The sequence below is a fragment of the Loxodonta africana genome, chromosome 19, assembly GCF_030014295.1.
Source record: "Loxodonta africana isolate mLoxAfr1 chromosome 19, mLoxAfr1.hap2, whole genome shotgun sequence".
Classification (NCBI taxonomy): Eukaryota; Metazoa; Chordata; class Mammalia; order Proboscidea; family Elephantidae; genus Loxodonta; species Loxodonta africana.
In genome coordinates this window covers 59,923,217-59,940,797 of record NC_087360.1, presented here as the reverse complement: position 1 = coordinate 59,940,797, position 17,581 = coordinate 59,923,217, and the positions used below count along the sequence as shown (strand labels likewise).

Here is a 17,581-nt window from a genome sequence, read left to right as displayed (position 1 = left end):
CATTTTCTTGGCTATAATCTTTATGGACACCAATAGCCAGGTCTTCCTTTCACAGTGGCACTGGGTGGGTTTGAACCACCAACTTTTAGCTTATTAGTGGAGTGCAAACCTTTTGTGCCACCAAGGGACCTAGGGCTCCCTAAGAGCTCAAAAAAAAGTGCAACATTCATGATTACAATGGGAGTAGATAGAAAATAATCTGTGCCCAAATCCCTAATTACTGAGTGGCCACAAACGTTATTATTTCTGACCATTAGGATAAGGCAGTAAGTGGCTATTGAACAAATGAACACAGACAGCATTACTTGATAACTCCAAGAAACAAAGGAATCTAACTCTATCTGCTAATAGATACTCCACTGATGGAAATCACCTCAGTGTAGCTTTAAGACTCTAGGATTATATAAATGCTGGTTTAGGCCAACTCTCCTGTGACTTAATATGTTCTTTGGATATGAATGCACTCAATAAACTGATATCCTCCTCCCCTACCCCACTCCTCCTACCTGGTAAAATCCATTTACCCCTGAAGACACCAGCTCAAATACCAACTCTTCCATAATACCTTCCCTCACGGATCCTCCAGCATGACTCACTTGCCTTTTGTTTCCATGGTACTTCGTGCAGAATGTTAATAAATACTTATACTGTGGTATTATAGCTGTTTGTTGTGCAGTGTTAATCCCCCCATATATGATGAGTTTTTTTTAGTATTTTATGGCATTTTTGGTGAAAGTTTACAAGCAAATTAGGTTCTCATTTAAAAATTTCTGTACATATTGTTCAGTGACATTGGTTACATTTTTTACAATGTATCAGCATGCTTATTATTTTCATTCTGGTTGCACTGTTTCCTTTAATCTAGCTTCCTTGTCTGCCCTTACCTTCTGATGTTTGGTCTAGGGAAGACATTTGCCATTTAGTTTTGTCTAGATGATTATTTAGAGGAGTACAGCACTCACAGCTGATATTATTTATTTCACAGGCCAATCTGTCACCTGGTTGAAAGGTGACCTCAGGGAGTAGTTTAAGTTCCAAGTTTAAAGAGTATCCCAGGGTGATAATCTTGGGGGTTCATCCAGTCTCTACTGGTCCCGTAAGTCTGGACTTTTTTTTTTTTTTTTCCAAAATAAGGTTTGTTCTACATTTTTTCTCCCTTTTTGTCTGGGACCAGGCACCATCTAGGTCTTCTGTATGAGCTTTTTTAAGACAGAGTCTGTGTTTTATTTGTCTGCTTCCTCAGTGCCTGGCATATAACGCTGCACCTCTTATCTATCACCTCATATAATCTTTGCAAAAGCCCAGTAAGGAAAGTATGATTACTAGAGCCTGGATGACAAAATTGAGGTTCAAGGTGATCGATTATTTACCCAGGTCATAAAGCTCCTAGATGACAGAACTAAACTCAGACCCAGCTCTTAGCACTTGTGAAGATTTCATGACATCTTCTGTCTCTAAATGCAGCTTCACCAATAGAGAAAGTTCTACAATGTTCCAGATTATTCTGTATGAACAGCTTCTTTTGTGATGCTAAGAGGCGTGCTTGGAATACCTTAAACACACCAGTCCTGATGCTCTCTACCATTGATCACAGGCAGTTCTCTCACTCTCTTTTCTTGTGATAGATACACGCATCAGGTTTTGTGAAGTTTCTTTGTGACCATATATTAATTTTTAATAAGGAAGGAAGACCGGCATCCACATGGCAGAAGAAGGAAAGCAAAATCACAAGGACAAGTGAGAGCATGGGGTATGAATTCTATGCCCAGAGCCTGCTGGGAACTCAAAGGGCAAGGGATTTCTGTGTTAATTCGCAGTGTTCATCATGAAGGGTCCATGCAGCTGGTGGATATGAATATTCCACTCTTTAGGAAAAATAACCCCTGCTGGGAACAAGGGATATTTATTTCATCAGTCTTTGCCTCTGCCTGGCTGAAATCAACGCTTCTGGCTCCACACCCTCAAAGCAACTTTCTAATCGTCAGTTGCCTTCCCAAGTAAAAGGTCCCTCAGAGGCAGGAGGCACTGATCAAAAAGCCTGAGTATTTTTTATTTGCAAGGCATATACACTCTTTATTACAAATTAGCAAACTGGTGTTCTATTTTATACATCAAAGGAAAAATAAAAAATGTAAAAAGCAAAGTGTATTTTGAGAGGTTGGCCCTGAAGGTCCTGCCTTCCCATGACTTTATTTTCTGAGGGTTCCTGTTATCCCCTCTCCCACCCTCTCTCTGTCCCAGCACCTCTGCACACATTCTCTCTAGGTGGTCCTGGTGAAATATTATAAAAAAAAAAAAAAAACCATGCTGACTAGTTCTGGAAGGAAAAGGATGAGCTTACATGTGATATTTTCTGTAATATTTAATGAGAACTATTTCTACTCAGCTTTTCTACTAATCTGAGCATAACTACAATTCTTGGCCTGCAAAGTTCTTAGCAGATCAGCAGAAGAGACCGTCGGAAGATATCACCCGGTGCCAACTACTCACATTTTCTGACCGAAGCCTCTTGGCGGGACACCCACCGTCCCGGGGGTGAAGCATGTAATACAGTCGGACTTTGCTGGCATGTTTTCGACTCTGTGAAGGAAAAACAGAAGCAGAAACTATTAAAAAAAAAAAAAAAAAGGCAGGCCTTTCAAATCCTTTGAAATAGCCAATGACTGCAAATGCCAGGTGTTTTCATTGCAAAACACTTTGTTTTCAACTCTTTATTTTTATTGTTCTAGAAATATGGATAACAACATTTGCCAATACAATATTTTTCACATGTAAAATTCAGTGGCAACAATTACATCAATCATGCTGTACAACCATTCCCATAAACAGCAACTGCCTGCTTCGTAAACGATTATTCCCCCTTTCGTCCTCCCTCCTGTCCCTGGTAAAACCCATTGGCGTCTAATCAATTTCAACTCTTAGTGACAAAACAGGACAGAGTAGAACCGATCCATAGGTTTCCAAGGAGTGGCAGGTGGACTCAAACTGCTGACCTTTTGGTTAGCAGCTGAGCTCTTAACCACCTTGCCATCAGGACTCCCCACCCCTGGTAACCACTGTTAAAGTCTAATCTTTACACACTTGCGTATCCTAGGTATTTGATATTACTGAGATCATATAATATTTGTCCTTTTGTGATTGATTTATTTCACTCAACAAAACGTTTTCAAGGTTCCTCCATGAGGCAGCATGCAGCAGGACTTCATTTCTCTTTATGGCTGAGTACATATATGCCACATTTTGTGTATCTACTCATCTGTGGATGGACATTTGGGGTGTTTTCACCTTTTGGTTATTGTGGATAACCCTGCAAGAAACATTAGTGTAAATGTGTCTGTGTGCATTGCTGCATTGGGTATACACATAAGAATGGAATTGTTGGGTTATATGGTAGCTCTATAACTTTTTGAGGAACTGCCACATTGTTTCCCACAATGGCTGTACCAGTTTGCATTCCCACCAGCGATGGTTGAGAATTTCCATTTCTCCACATTCTCCAACATTTGTTATTTTCCGTTTTTTGTTTGTTTGTTTTATCTTAGCCATCCTAATGGAGGTGACTTGTATCTCTTGTGGTTTTGATTTGCATCCCCCTAATGACTAATGGGAAACGCTGGTGGCATAGTGGTTAAGAGCTGTGGCTGCTAACCAAAAGGTCGGCAGTTCAAATCCACCAGGCGCCCCTTGGAAACTCTACGGGGCAGTTCTACTCTGTCCTATAGGGTCGCTATAAGTCGTAATCGACTCTACTGCACTGGGTTTGGTTTTTTTTGTAATGACTAACGGGAAACCCTGGTGGCGTAGTGGTGAAGAGCTATGGCTGCTAACCAAAAGGTCGGCCGTTCAAATCCACCAGGCGCTCCTTGGAAACTGTATGGGGTAGTTCTACTCTGTTCTATAGGGTCGCTATAAGTCAGAATCAACCCGATGACAATGGGGTTTAACAGGGGAATGACTAGTGACATATATAAAGAACTCTTACTACTTAACAAACTCCTGTGAGTTAAGGGGATGGGGTTTCAGGTAGGGGAAAAGACCTTTGCTCAAGGTCACATAAACTATATAAATTCAGAATTAAAAAAAAAAAAAAGAAAACTCAATTAATAAAGAAGGTGAAAACATTGAGGTCTTTAAGCCTAGAGTGGATAATGTATTTAATTGCCCTCAAAAGTAGGAGCAGGTAAACAGAGGGAATAACATAAGGATTAACTGTGATGAAGACCTAGGCCCCCTGCCTTCTTTCTCACTTCTGCTGCCCTGCCCTAAGGATTTGGCGATGAAGTCTCCCTGGGAGCCTGGCACACACAGCAACCCTAAGCAAGGCCTTTTTCTCCGATTTTCCTGTACTAATCCAAAAAAAACAAACCTATTGCCATCTAGTCGATTCTGACTCACAGCAACCCTATAGGGCTGAATACAACTGCCCCCAAAGGGTTTCCAAGGAGTGGCTAGTAGATTCCAGCAATAGGCTATCAAAAAGAATTCCCTCAGGTCAGATATCACACACAAGCAAAAGATACTGTACGCAAATTTGGACACCGATCAGAGCCCATACTACATGCCAACAGGCGGATGTAGTGGAACAAATCAAGCCATGCCTCCTATGGGGTTGGCAGGAGCCTCGATTTCTGACTGCACTAAGAATCCCCAACCCCATTAGTTTATGTCTGTCATGGGGAATCTGATCCCTTCTTAGTTATAGCTTTCCTTTACTCCTTTGCTCAACTGCGGTCCCCCCAACTTCCAACACCCCCAAAGAATACTGCAGCTCTGATTTCCAAGTTTCTGCCTGAGGCAGGACGGCAGGGTGAAAGAGCAGGAATAAAGCAGTCATTCAGAATCCTACTTCCAGCTCTACCACTTCCAGCTGTGTGATAGTAGGGAAGATACTTACTCTTAATTTGCATGTAGTCAAAATGAGTCTCAGTTTCCCCAAATGCAAAACGAACATAATAACATATATTAGAGCAACCATGAGGATAAAATAAGACAATGCATATGAAAAATTGCAATCTGCGTAGTGCTAAACATTTTGTGATGGATGGCACCAATCCCTAACTTTAGCTCTAAATTGGCTTCAATAATGTAAATTCTTTTGAATCAGTTTCTACCTAATTCCAGACCCTGTTTTCTTTTCTTTACAGAGATTATTATTTCCTTCTTTTCAAGGCATTGGTTCTACTTAGCCTTTATTTATATTTTGAGTTCTACCCAATCTCCTGAATGTTGCTTTATCTTTATGAACTACCCACAAAGGCAAAGTGATTTTCAGAGAACACAGAAAGTTACATCTTATTTATAGGATATATAAATCCTGTCTGTCTGAGTTTCCTTGTTCATCACTTTGTTAATTCCTTTATTCTGCCTAGAGCAAGACTATGCTTCTAAACACTGCCTGATCACTTTTAAGGCCTTTAGGTGGGTTTAAAAGTGCTGATAGAATATGAAAAGTATTACAGGTGTGTGAAAGCACTGGAGTGCAATTTTGAAACATACTGCCAACGTAGGTTACGTAGTAAGTTTTAATCATGGGTTGTCTGGAGTCCTTTTTTGCCCGAAAGATGGGTAGGACAGAAAACAGAGTCACACATGGACAGGTGTCTGAGGATTTCAACATCATTGCTCACCTCTGCATGTTTTGAGGAATGATGGGGTGCAGGCTACCAACTTTTTTTTTTTTTTGACATCAGCACTGTTAGAGCATTTTATACACATCCTCTCATTTATTTTTTGTGATACTTTTCTTTTTTTTGCAAATAAGTACGCTGATTACTGAAATCTGTATACATTTCTGCAGTTTGGGGTTTTTTTTTTTTTTGAGGTAATATCACGCACAAATAAAGTTTTGCTGAATATCATTCAAAAGGTGTTGCAGTAGTACATTTACAGGCAACTACCAGAAATTCAAGCCGGATTCAGATGAGGACATGGAACAAGGGCTATTATTGTTGATGTCAGATGGATCTTAGCTGAAAGCAGAAAATACCAGAAAGATGTTTACCTGGGTTTTATTTACTATGCAAAGGCATTCAACTGTGTAGATTGTAACAAATTATGGCAAACATTGCACAGAATAGGAATTTCAGAACATTTAATTGTGCTCATGCAGAAATTGAACATGGACTAAGAGGCAGTCATTCGAAAAGAACAAGGGAATATCGTGTGGTTTAAAGTCAGGAAAGGTGTGCATCACGGTTGTATCCTCTCACCATATTTATTCAACCTGTACACTGAGCAAATAATGTGAGAAGCTGGACTATATGAAGAAGAGCAGGGCATCAGGATTGGAGGAAGACTCATTAACAACCTACATTATGCAGATGACACAAGCTTGCTTGCTGAAAGTGAAGAGGACTTGAAGCGTTTATTGATGAAGATCAAAGACTACATCCTTCAGTATGGATTACATACACCTCAACATAGAGAAAACAAAAATCCTCACAACTGGACCAATAAGCAACATCATGGTAAACACAGAAAAGGTTGAAGCTGTTGAGGATTTCATTTTACTTGTATCCACAATCAATGCCCATGGAAGCAGCAGTCAAGAAATCAAACTACACATTGCATTGGGCAGCTGACCCAAGCCATTTTTTTCAGTAGCCTCATATGCATGAGAAAGCTGGACAATGAATAAGGAAGGCCTAAGAAGAATTTGGGAAACCCTGGTGGCATAGTGGTTAAGTGCTATGGCTGCTAACCAAAGGGTCAGCAGTTTGAATCCACCAGGCGCTCCTTGGAAACTCTATGGGGCAGTTCTACTCTGTCCTATAGGGTCGCTATGAGTCAGAATCAACTTGACGGCACTGGGTTTGGTTTTTTTGTTTTTGGTAAGAAGAATTGATCCCTTTGAATTATTGTGTTGGCAAAGAATACTGAATACGCCATGCTCTGCCAGAAGAATGTCTTGGAGTACAGTCAGAATGCTTCTTAGAAGCAAGGATAGAAAGATTTCATCTCAAGTACTTTGGACATGTTATCAGCAGGAACCAGTCCCTGGAGGCGGACATCATGTTTGGTAAGGAGAGGGTCAGGGAAAAAGAGAAAGAGCCTCAATGAGATGGATTGACACAGTGGCTTTAACAGTGGGCTCAAACATAACAATGATTGTGAGGATGGTACTGGATCACGTAGTGTTTCGTTCTGTTGTACATACGATCGCAATGAGTCGGAATTGACTCGATGACATCTAATACAAGGGTCAGTGTAAATGTGAATTTTAGAAATTGAGTTGTTTGCATATCTGAATTAGGTGACTTCAGACCTAAATTAAAACTCTGTTCTAAATTAACCTAAGATTTTCATTTTTACTCTTCTAAAGAAATCAGTCTTTTTTCAAATTTTTACTCTTTGGAAAACAAACAAGGCAGGGGTCAGGATTCTAGCTTGGAAAAAGAATTACTTGGTGCCTGTTAATAATGTTTACACAGCTGGCCCCAGAAAAGGTGCTTTGTCCGACAAAAGGGTGAGAAATAAGACTGATAATATTAAATGAAGTTAAAACCTATAAATAACCTCATAGGCAAGATAAGTATATATCAAGTCTAAGTTTCACATCCTGAGTCTCAGATTAAATCTTTGCTCACTGGGATTTTTTCACTGTATATCTGGTAGTTCTTTGCCAATTTGAAATTAGGTAGAGACTAAGTTTGTTGGAAACCCTGGTGGCGTCGTGGGTAAAATCTACAGCTGCTAACCGAAAGTTCAACAGTTCGAATCCACCAGGCACTCCTTGGAAACTCTATGGGGCAGTTCTACTCCATCCTATAGGGTCAATATAAGTTTGTTAAAATGAGGAGGCAGATCACAGCTACAAAAGTCTTGACTGTTTGTAACGCAAAGAATGTAGAGATCCGGGCCTTAGCTTATATAAATAATCTAGCTATCTTAACTGCTTTCAGGTAATTCGTCTGGTAAATGCCTAGGCCCTAACTCACTCCCTCCTAGTCAGATGGGCAATGTTTACATCTCAAAAGGCTTCAGATTTAGAGCTGATTTAATCTGTATACTTCCCTATGTATTGGTCAGCTTTACGTTTCAAGGATTCCAACTAGGTTTGATTCAGCCCGCAATCCATCACTAAACCCCAAATCAAGAATGTTTATACATCTCACTTTAGAAATATTGTCTTAGTCAAACTCTATCAAAGAATAAGAGACTTGTTTTCGGCTAAAAATTGATGTCAAGAAAGTTTGTAGTTTGACAACCCTTTGTAAATTTTTCTTTCCTCCTTCTTCACCCTCTTTGATGTGAAACCATTTGCTTTTGTTTGCCTGTTATAAATCCCACTATTCTATTTATTCTATCTGTAGGGCAGAACACATGCTGCAGTTAGTTTGAATACCATGGGTTTTTCCATTTCATGGAATAAAATGATTCCTTCAATGAAATTTTTTGTTTTAATTTATATCAGAGCATCGGACTAGTATTTACACTAAAAGAGCAGTAGTAATATTAGGAATGCTTCTATAGTCAAACAGATAAAAATGAACACTTGAAAACCTGCAAGACCCTGAACATGGACTCAGAGCCTAGACTGGTAAAAAGACACACAGACTGGGAACTGGTGAAAAGGCCAAGTGGTAATAGCATGAGATCAAATGTGGCTAAAGTAGATTTTCAATTTTGCATTTGTTACCATAAAAGGTCATCTTATTACAGTTCCTGCATCATCAATCTATTCAAAGCTTTGGCTTGCAAGGAACAAAATCATGGAAAAATTGGAAATTCCATAATGCGGCCCGTTTTTGTGGCTTTCTGTTGTCGTTTGTTTTGTGATTTTTTTTCCTCTCATTCCAAAAGTGCTGTGTTTCTTTAAAAAAAGATTCTTTCCAGAAAAGTAGGAACTCACTGAGTTATTTAATTACAGTTTGACAAAACTAGTAAGAACCCATTAGCTGAAAAGAAAAGGGAGATAAATGACAAGCTCACCTGTGAAATCATTAGTGACGAGAGATGTTGGCATTTGAGGCTTATTAGTGATTTTGTTCATTAAAGGCCATTTTTCTCCTTCAGCTGCCTCAGCCTTCAGTTTTGATGGAAGAATGACTGACTACACTACACTTAGTGTCCTTGCCCAAGGGGATGGGCAAACAGAAATAGAGCAATAACAAATACACCTTATTGTGGAATGATGGTGGAGTCATTCTAGTTCATCACTTAGCTGTTTCCCTTTTTTTGTTTTTTTTCCTGATCATCTATTTTCCCCTCCCATTGCCTTCTCCAAGTCACCAGGGCCGGGCCCAACCCCTTCCCCACCCACACGCTAACGTTGATCTCAGGCAGGAAGTAAAACCTGCAGAGTCCACTTCTCATGGGAGGAATGTGGGGTCACAGTCCCAGTGAATGACTCAAACCCAAAGCTGCTTCCAAATTATGCTATTGGTGCTATGGGTTGAATCCCCCCAAAAGATATGTTGAAGTCCTAATCCCAGCAACCTGCAAATGTGACCTTCTTTGAGAATAGGATCTTTGCAGATATAATTAGTTAACATGAGGCCATACTGGAGTAGGGTGGTTCCCATTCCAACATGACTACTGTCCTTATGAGAACGAAGACACAAACACAGAGGAAGACAGCCATGTGTCATACTGCTTCTAGCCAATGAATACCTGGGACCACCAGAAGCTAGAAGAGGCAAGAAGGATTTCTCCTCTAGGGCCTTCAGAAAGAGCATAACCCTGCTAACATCTTGATTTTGGACTTGTAGCTTCTAGAACTGTGAGAGAAAAAAAACATTCTGTTGTTCTAAGCCGCCCAACTTGTGATACTTTGATATGGCCACCCTAGGAAACTAATACTGTTGGGGAAAGGAAAGAAGATCCCATAAGAATGAGCCTGGGCCCTACGGCTTGCCTTGCCTCCAGCCCTTGGGCCTTCAACACTAGGGTGTTGCCTTGGGGCCTGCCAGTGAGTCCTCTCCTTTCTTCCTGACTCATTCCCCTCTTCCTCAGGAAGGGTCTCTGTGATCACCTACGTACAGTGTCTTCTTCCAACTGGCTCCTCTCTCTGCTTAGTTAACTACCAGAAATTTCTTGAAATTTGGCTCAGTAAGCCCTCCCCTTTGAACTTATTCCAATAAAAATAAATGTTTCCCACTAAATTTAAAATGAAATTGGAGCAAAGATACTCATTGCAGCGTTAGCTGAACAGGGACAAAAACAAGAAAGAAAGAAATGGGGATATCTACATGTTTGACAATAGCAGCTGTGACGGAACTCTTAAGTTGGAAATTGAAAAAAATGCTTTCTACATAATACTAAATGAGCAATGCCAAACCAACCCCAAATTGCATTTATGGCATAATCACAATTATATAAAAATGCATAACTATATCAATAAGTGGAAAGTAAATAGAAAAAAAAAAACATGACTTATCAGGGCAGAGGAAGTATATAATATTCTACTTCTACAGCAAATTTGCCAGTAACACAAAAATATTAATTTTGCAAGGCTCGAGTCATGGTAGTTCCACGTTAAGTACACTTTTTCCCCACAATTATTGTAATTAGTAGAAAGCATCACTGATCTGGAAAGCTTTTAACATATACTGGTATAACTGACCAGATTTCTATCTACTCTTGTTAATGTGAGATCAACATTCAAAATGGACAGGTCTTTTTTTGATAATTACATGTGCCTACTTTTTCTTTACTTAACCCAAGAGCAAAACATGTATCTCAAATTTTAAAACTTAATTTGGGTACATGGAAATCTCATGACAAATATGCTTATTTTTCACAACATGAAAATCAATGTGACAACTTTCATTTTCTAGGTATGAACAGAGATTCTCGGTAAAGAAGCCAATGCTATCCTGGGTCCAACCTGAAAATTCAGGACTAAAAAAAAAAAAAAAAAAAATTTTTTTTTTTAGGAATAAAAGGCTCTTCTAAATAAATAACAAGTAAATAGACTCAAACAACAACAAATCCTTTATTACTTTGTCAAAGATCTCTTAATATCTAAAATTTATATTGCTTTTAAGGGCATAAAAAGACAAACTGCCAACTGAAAGGCATTTTAAGAAGAAAAAAAAAAAACACCGCATATGTTAAATGTATGTATTACAGAGTTCCAGGAGGGTAAAAAAAAAAAAAAAGGACCAATTCTCTAAGAGGAAAGACATGAAAAAGAAATAACAATCTCTTTCAATTGCACCGAGAGTCAATTCCAGGCTGTTTCTTGCATTAATATTTGCATTTTAAGCAAAGTCATTACTTTCATTCAAACCACATCAACTTTAAGCTTCTCAGAGAGGCCAGAAATTACCAACTCTTCCATTTTAATTAAAGCCTTTGCCCCCAGATGCTGGGCATAGTGCAGGGGTAGACCTATCTGCAGATGAATGTCTTTTGCTGAAACTATCTCCTGGCACTCAAAGAAAATAGCCTGAAGTGAAAATTCAGGCCAGCCTTCTCTTTGAGGGGATAAAGACTAAGGCAAGTCTCTATTTCAGACATATTGCTGTGAAAGAAGGGGACGACACACATAGAAATAGAATGGCTTTGTGCTTCACCTAAGTAACAACCTTCCATTATCACATATACCTTAAAAAAAAAAAAAAAATCACAACTCATATTTGCTTCAGACAAGGCTACTGATTTCTGGTCTCATAAAACATGAAGATAGCAAAATAACTTTTATTTGCATAATGCTCTAAACAGCCTTCAAAGACCTTGCACACTCCTCATCTCATTTTATCCTCAAATCACAGTTGTGAGGCTGGCAAGAGAGGTGTTATCTCAAATAAGCTTTAAGATTCAGACCTGATTTCCTAGATGAGTCTTCACCATCTTATTTCATCATAGGTATCTAATTATACCTCTTCCAGAAACTGGCTAAACTAAGCCAAGAACTGTAAGAAAAAGGGAAAACTGGTAATTCCAGAAGGGTGATTCTCACATGCCACCCATTTTAAGGCATTTCTGCTAGTTCTGAGGTCGAGAGGAGCCACTTGGGGCTAAGACAACAAATTTCAAGGGCCTTTTTTTAACTCATGTAGGTCTTCTGAGAATTATCTGGCTGACCAAAAAGGGGCTGCAACTCACAGGAAGAAAGAAAGGATACACTGGCAGAACCCACTTAACATTCTATTGGGGAAGGGCCCAAAGACTAAGGCTGGGAAAAGCTGTAGCATAACTGCACTAGGAAGTCAAGGTTAAAGGCAGACACACCAAATAGGAAACCACAACTGTTGCAGGTTTCCTCTGAGGAGTGGGCGCTTTACCAAAGTGATGCCGGTTTCCTGATTACCACGGGGAGGCGGTTGCACCCAGGAGCCAAGAATGGAAGACAGGTGAACTAATAATCTAGGAAGACAAGGATGTGATCAGGCTCTTCTGCCAGACCTGCCCAAGGTCCCAGTTTCCACCTTCCCACTCAGGCTGCAGGGCTGCTGGCATGGTCATGAGAACTAAAGTGATCCCAGATCCTTTGAGATAACACCTCTCATGTCAGCCTCACAACTGTGATCTGAGGATGAGACAAGAAATGTGAAAGGACTTTGAGGACAGTTGACAGCATTACGCAAATAGAAAGTTGCTTTGTTATCTCTACACTTTATGAAATCTGATCAGAAGATCCCAAAAGGATTTTTTTTATGAAACCAGCCACTCCTTGGAAACTGTATGGTGCAGTTTCACTCTGTCCTATAATAGGGTTGTGTGAGTAGGAATCAACTCCACAGCAAAAAGTTTTATGAAAGGATCAAGAGCCCTGGTGACACAGTGGTTAAGAGCTCAGTCTGCTAACCAAAAGGTCAACAGTTTGACTCCACCAGCTGCTCCTTGGAAACCCTCTGAGGCAGTTCTACTCTGTCCTATACAGTCACTATGAATCGGAATTGACTCGACAACAACGGGTTTAGTTTTCATGAAAAGATGAGAGCCCCTGGGTGGTGCAAATGATTAACATGTTCAGCTGATAAAGATTGAAGGTTCAAGTCACCCACAGGTGCCTTGAAAAAAAAAGGTCTGGCAATCTATTTCCCCAAAAAATCAGCCATCAAAAACCCTATGGAGGAGAATGAAGAAAACTAAAGACACAAGGGAAAGATTAGTCCAAAAGACTAATAGACCACAACTACCATGGCCTCCAACAGACTGAGTCCAGCACAACTGGATGGTGCCCGGCTACCACCACTGATTGCTCTGACAGGGATCACAATACAGGCTCCCAGACAGAGCTGGAGAAAAGTGTAAAGCAAAATTCTAACTGACAGAGACTAGAGAAACCCCAAGACTATGGCCCCCGGACATCCTTTTAGCTCAGTAATGAAGTCACTCCCGAGGTTCACCCTTCATTCAAACATTAGACAGGGCTATAAAACAAAAGGAGAGTAAGGGGCACACCAGCCCAGTGGCAAGGACTAGAAGGCAGGAAGGGACAGGAAAGCTGGTAACAGGGAACACAAGGCCAAGAAGGGAGAGTATTGACATGTCACGGGGGTTGTTAACCAATATCACAAAATATGTGTACTAACTGTTCAATGAGCAGCTAATTTGGTATGTAAGCCTGCATCTAAAGTACAATAAAAAAAAAAAAATTTTTTTAAACCCTGTGGAGCACAGTCCTACTCTGACACACATGGGATCGCTGTGAGTCAGAACTGACTTGATGGCAACAGGTTTGTTTTTTTATGAAAGGATTAAGTCCAATCCACACACACCGGGGCCATGTGGCAGAACTTAAAAACCTGTTCTGTCAAGGATGGGTGGAGTCTATTAAAAATGCAATATAAAAGAAGACTTCTGAAAAACTCTGAAAGAGGAAAAATCCAGCAGTTCTTTGTAAAACATTTACTACAGTTAATAGAAGTAAGCCTTCAATGGCACTTGGTTCATGTCATTTAATTCAAGACAAACTGAGGGTGAAAAGCTGAGAGATGAAATAAGACAGTTAATTGAGATGAAGATGATACTGCCCAAGTTAATAAAGGATATTAAAAATATTATAGCTTAATTTTGAAGGTCCTTAGAAGCAGTTCAAGAGCAGAATAATCCTGTAGACCAGCAAGTTCCCACCTCCCTGGAGACTGGGGCCTCTGGACCATGAGAAAGCCCCAGGGCCAGGGCAGTGGCTGGAGGTTTAAAGGTGGAACTTCCTTCTGAAGTTCCTTCCCTTTCTCTTCATTCCTGCCTCCCAAGCAAGCCTGTCCCCCTAGCCCTCCACAACAGCATCCAGTGACCCCCCCCCCCCGCCCCGCCTTGGGGTGACTCCTGACAAAGCACAACACCCTGCAGGCCTCCAGCCCACAGGGGTGGCCATATTTGGGCAGTTCCCAGTCCTGTGGGCTCAGCTATCTGGGGAGCAGAATTTGGGTCTGGATCTCCCTGGGAACTGGGTCCTGGGCTTGGATCTTTCCCTAGAGGGCCCACTTACCCCTCCCTCTCTCCTCCTTCCCCATTGCTGTAAATATTTCAACAAAATGGAAAAGGCAAAAAAAAAAAAAAAAAAAACAGAGGAAAAGGTAAGGAAATGAAAAAATAGTGATAATACTGGAGAAAAAAATATATGAAAGACCAGAACAAATACCCTGTGGTTTTAGTGGCAGAGTAGAGAGGTAAATGGAATACAAGAGAAAGTCCCGAAGCAGATCCAATAATTTGGCAACAATAAGAAAACAAATCTGACCTTCTGTGACTAGGATGTTTTCTAAATAGCAAAAGGAGCAGCACTGATAGATATGGCCACACACACACACACACACACAAAAAACAGTGTTCTCAATGTGAATCTTACATGTATGTAAGAGGCACATCACAAAGTAGGAAAAGTATTTGCGATATGTAAAAGAAACAAAGTTTAACTACTTTAAGATAAAAAAATGCTCTAATAAACCAATAAGAAAAAAATAGCCAAACAATATAAATGGGTATTTTACAAACACTAATAGCTAAAAAACGTAAAAAGAAATTCACCCAAACTATACCTTTAATTTTTTTAATTAAGAAAGATACAGTTTCACCTAGAAAATTGGCAAAGATTTATATATTATTCATATCCATGTCGGTGAAGAGGCAGGAAAGCTTGTACCTGATAGGCATGTAAATTGATACACGCTTCCTAGATGGAAATTTTGCGATATATATCCAAAGGCAAAAAGTTGTTGGCCCAATAATCCTACCTCTATGAATTTATTTTAAGGAAGCAATCAGAGCCATGTATTCCCATGTCTTTAAGATAGTGAAAATGAGAAAAGAAGTTAAACGTAAAAATTAGGATAGGTATTATGATATATCTCTATGATAGATAGGAATCCCTGGATGGTGCAAACGGGTAAGAGCTCGACTACTAACCGAAAGGTTGGCAAGTGGTTCAAACCCACCCAGAGGCATCTGGGAGGAAAGTCCTGATAATCTGCTTCTGAAATGCCACAGCCTTGAAAACCCTACGGAGCACAGTTCTACTCGGCACACCTGGGGTCACCATGAGTTGGAATCGACTAGGTGACAACTGTTCATTTTATATTTTTGGTTTGCTTACGTGATAGACTACCAAGCAACCATTAATAAGCATAACAATAATATCCAATGACATGAAAAATATCCATGAAATATTACTAAGAAAAAAAGGCAGGTTCAAACCAGAATATACCAAAAAAAAAAAAAAACTCAGTGCCATCGAGGAGATTCCGACTCATAGCGACCCTATAGGACAGAGTAGAACTGCCCCATAGAGTTTCCAAGGAACGCCTGGCGGATTCGAACTGCCGACCCTTTGTTAGCAGCCGTAGCACTTAACCACTACACTACCAGGGTTTTACTAAGAAAAAAAGGTAGGTTTAAACCAGAATATAGATGATGCCAAATTTTTCAAACAAAATAAACATATATACATGGGAAAAAGGTCTACAAAGGAACACACCAAAGATTAACACTGTTTATCGTGGATTACAGGTTATTTTAATTTTTCCTACACATGCTTTTTCAACTTCCCAAATTCCTTAAGAGGCCTAATTATTCCAGCAATCAAAGGTAAAAATCATAATTTTACAAATTCATTGCAACACTGATGATTTATTTTTCTAATAGTCCTACCTTGAGATGATGAAAACAAGCCTCAGAAAGACCAAGAATCTTGCCCAAGAGCCCACAACCTTTAAATTCTCAGAGAAGCAGGGTTATATTTGTTTCGTTCACAGTTGTATCCCTATCATCCCTCACAATGCCTGACACAGGGTAGGTCCTCAGTAAAGATTTGCCAAGTGAGTGACTGAAAGCAAGAGTGAAGGAATAAGGTAATCCTAGAGCCAGAGCCCAAGACCCTCGATTAAATACGATAACTGGGGGGAAAGTGCATACATTTTAAGGCATCATTGTTATAAATTCCCTTCCATTCCAAAAATGAAATCAAACCCTTAGCCCATCTATGTCCATCTCTGAGTCCCACTGCTACAGCACGGGTCAGAGAGAAGCAGGGAGCCTGCAGACCGGAGAAAGTCTGCAGTAACAACTCCTACAGGCATTTTGCAGAGTGTGCACATTGGAGGAAAAACTCTCAGCAGGTGAGCTGATGTAGACTGAAGGTAAAGTATAAGCTCTGAAAAGGCTGATGAATTTCTGCAAGTAGCACAGAAGCTGAGACTCGGGGGGCAGACGTGCTGACCCAGGCACCATGGCACAAGCAGCTCCAGCTCACTGGAGGAAGAGGAGGTTTGAGATGTGGCAGAGCTGTTGTTTCCAAGAATCCAGACTCACCAGATATTAGCTTGGTATAGTTTCGTTCAACTAAGACCAGACACGTAGGCTGCTGTGGCCCAGGGTCAGATGTCTCTTCAGTTTTAATGATAGGATCCTGACTGACTTTCCTCAACTCTCTGCACATTTGTGTTATCATCTCAATTAGATCCTCATTCAGGGTCTTCTGCCTATATATGGCCATCAGTCAGTTTTTCAAGAGCAAATATGGTAGTCTCCAAGTTTCTAGAATAAGGTCACTGAATTTTTTTTTCCTTAAAATTCCTTTACTCTTATTTCTCATACACTTAGTATCATCCCCATACATAGCGCCCTTCCCCCAAAAGCTCCACTCAGTGAGCATGACTCTCTTGTGTTTCTTTTCATCCCCATTCACTTCAACTACTCATTTATTCTTTCAAATTTTTAATGAGTCTTTCCTGTGTTAACTCACAGGGTCACCATGAGTCAGAATCACTAGATGGCAACAAATTTGGTTAGTTTTGGTTCTCATGTGCCAATCTTTGCGAATATAGTACCAGACCAGAGACACATGGATCTTTCTTCCTCAGGTTTACATTCTTTGATAGTGGATACCTAGTATCTTCTCCGCTTTCCCATAGAATATCCCAAAAAGCCACTATTCTTACATAAAACTGAGAACCGGGAAAGAATCGCATTGTTCCAACTCATAGCAACACTATGTACAGGAGAATGAAACACTGCCCAGACCTGCACCATCCTCACAATGGTTGATATGTTTGGGTCCATTGTTGCTGCCACTGTGTTAGCCATCTCTTTGAGTGTCTTCCTCTTTTTCACTCATCCTCTACTTTGCCAAGCATGATGTCCTTCTCCAGAGACTGATCCTTCCTGATAACGTGTCCAAAGTACTTGAAAT

The 17,581-nt window shown here is 40.2% G+C and overlaps 1 protein-coding gene across 2 annotated transcripts in view; it reads right to left on the bottom strand.

Moving 5' to 3' along the window:
- ZMAT4 (zinc finger matrin-type 4) overlaps positions 1–17,581 on the bottom strand; it is a 282,267-nt gene that overhangs the window by 212,566 nt on the left and 52,120 nt on the right. For both annotated transcript variants that reach the window (XM_023551087.2, XM_023551088.2), the window contains exon 2: positions 2,491–2,580. In XM_023551087.2, coding sequence (XP_023406855.1) covers positions 2,491–2,580 — 90 coding nt within the window. The remainder of the gene's footprint in view (positions 1–2,490; positions 2,581–17,581) is intronic.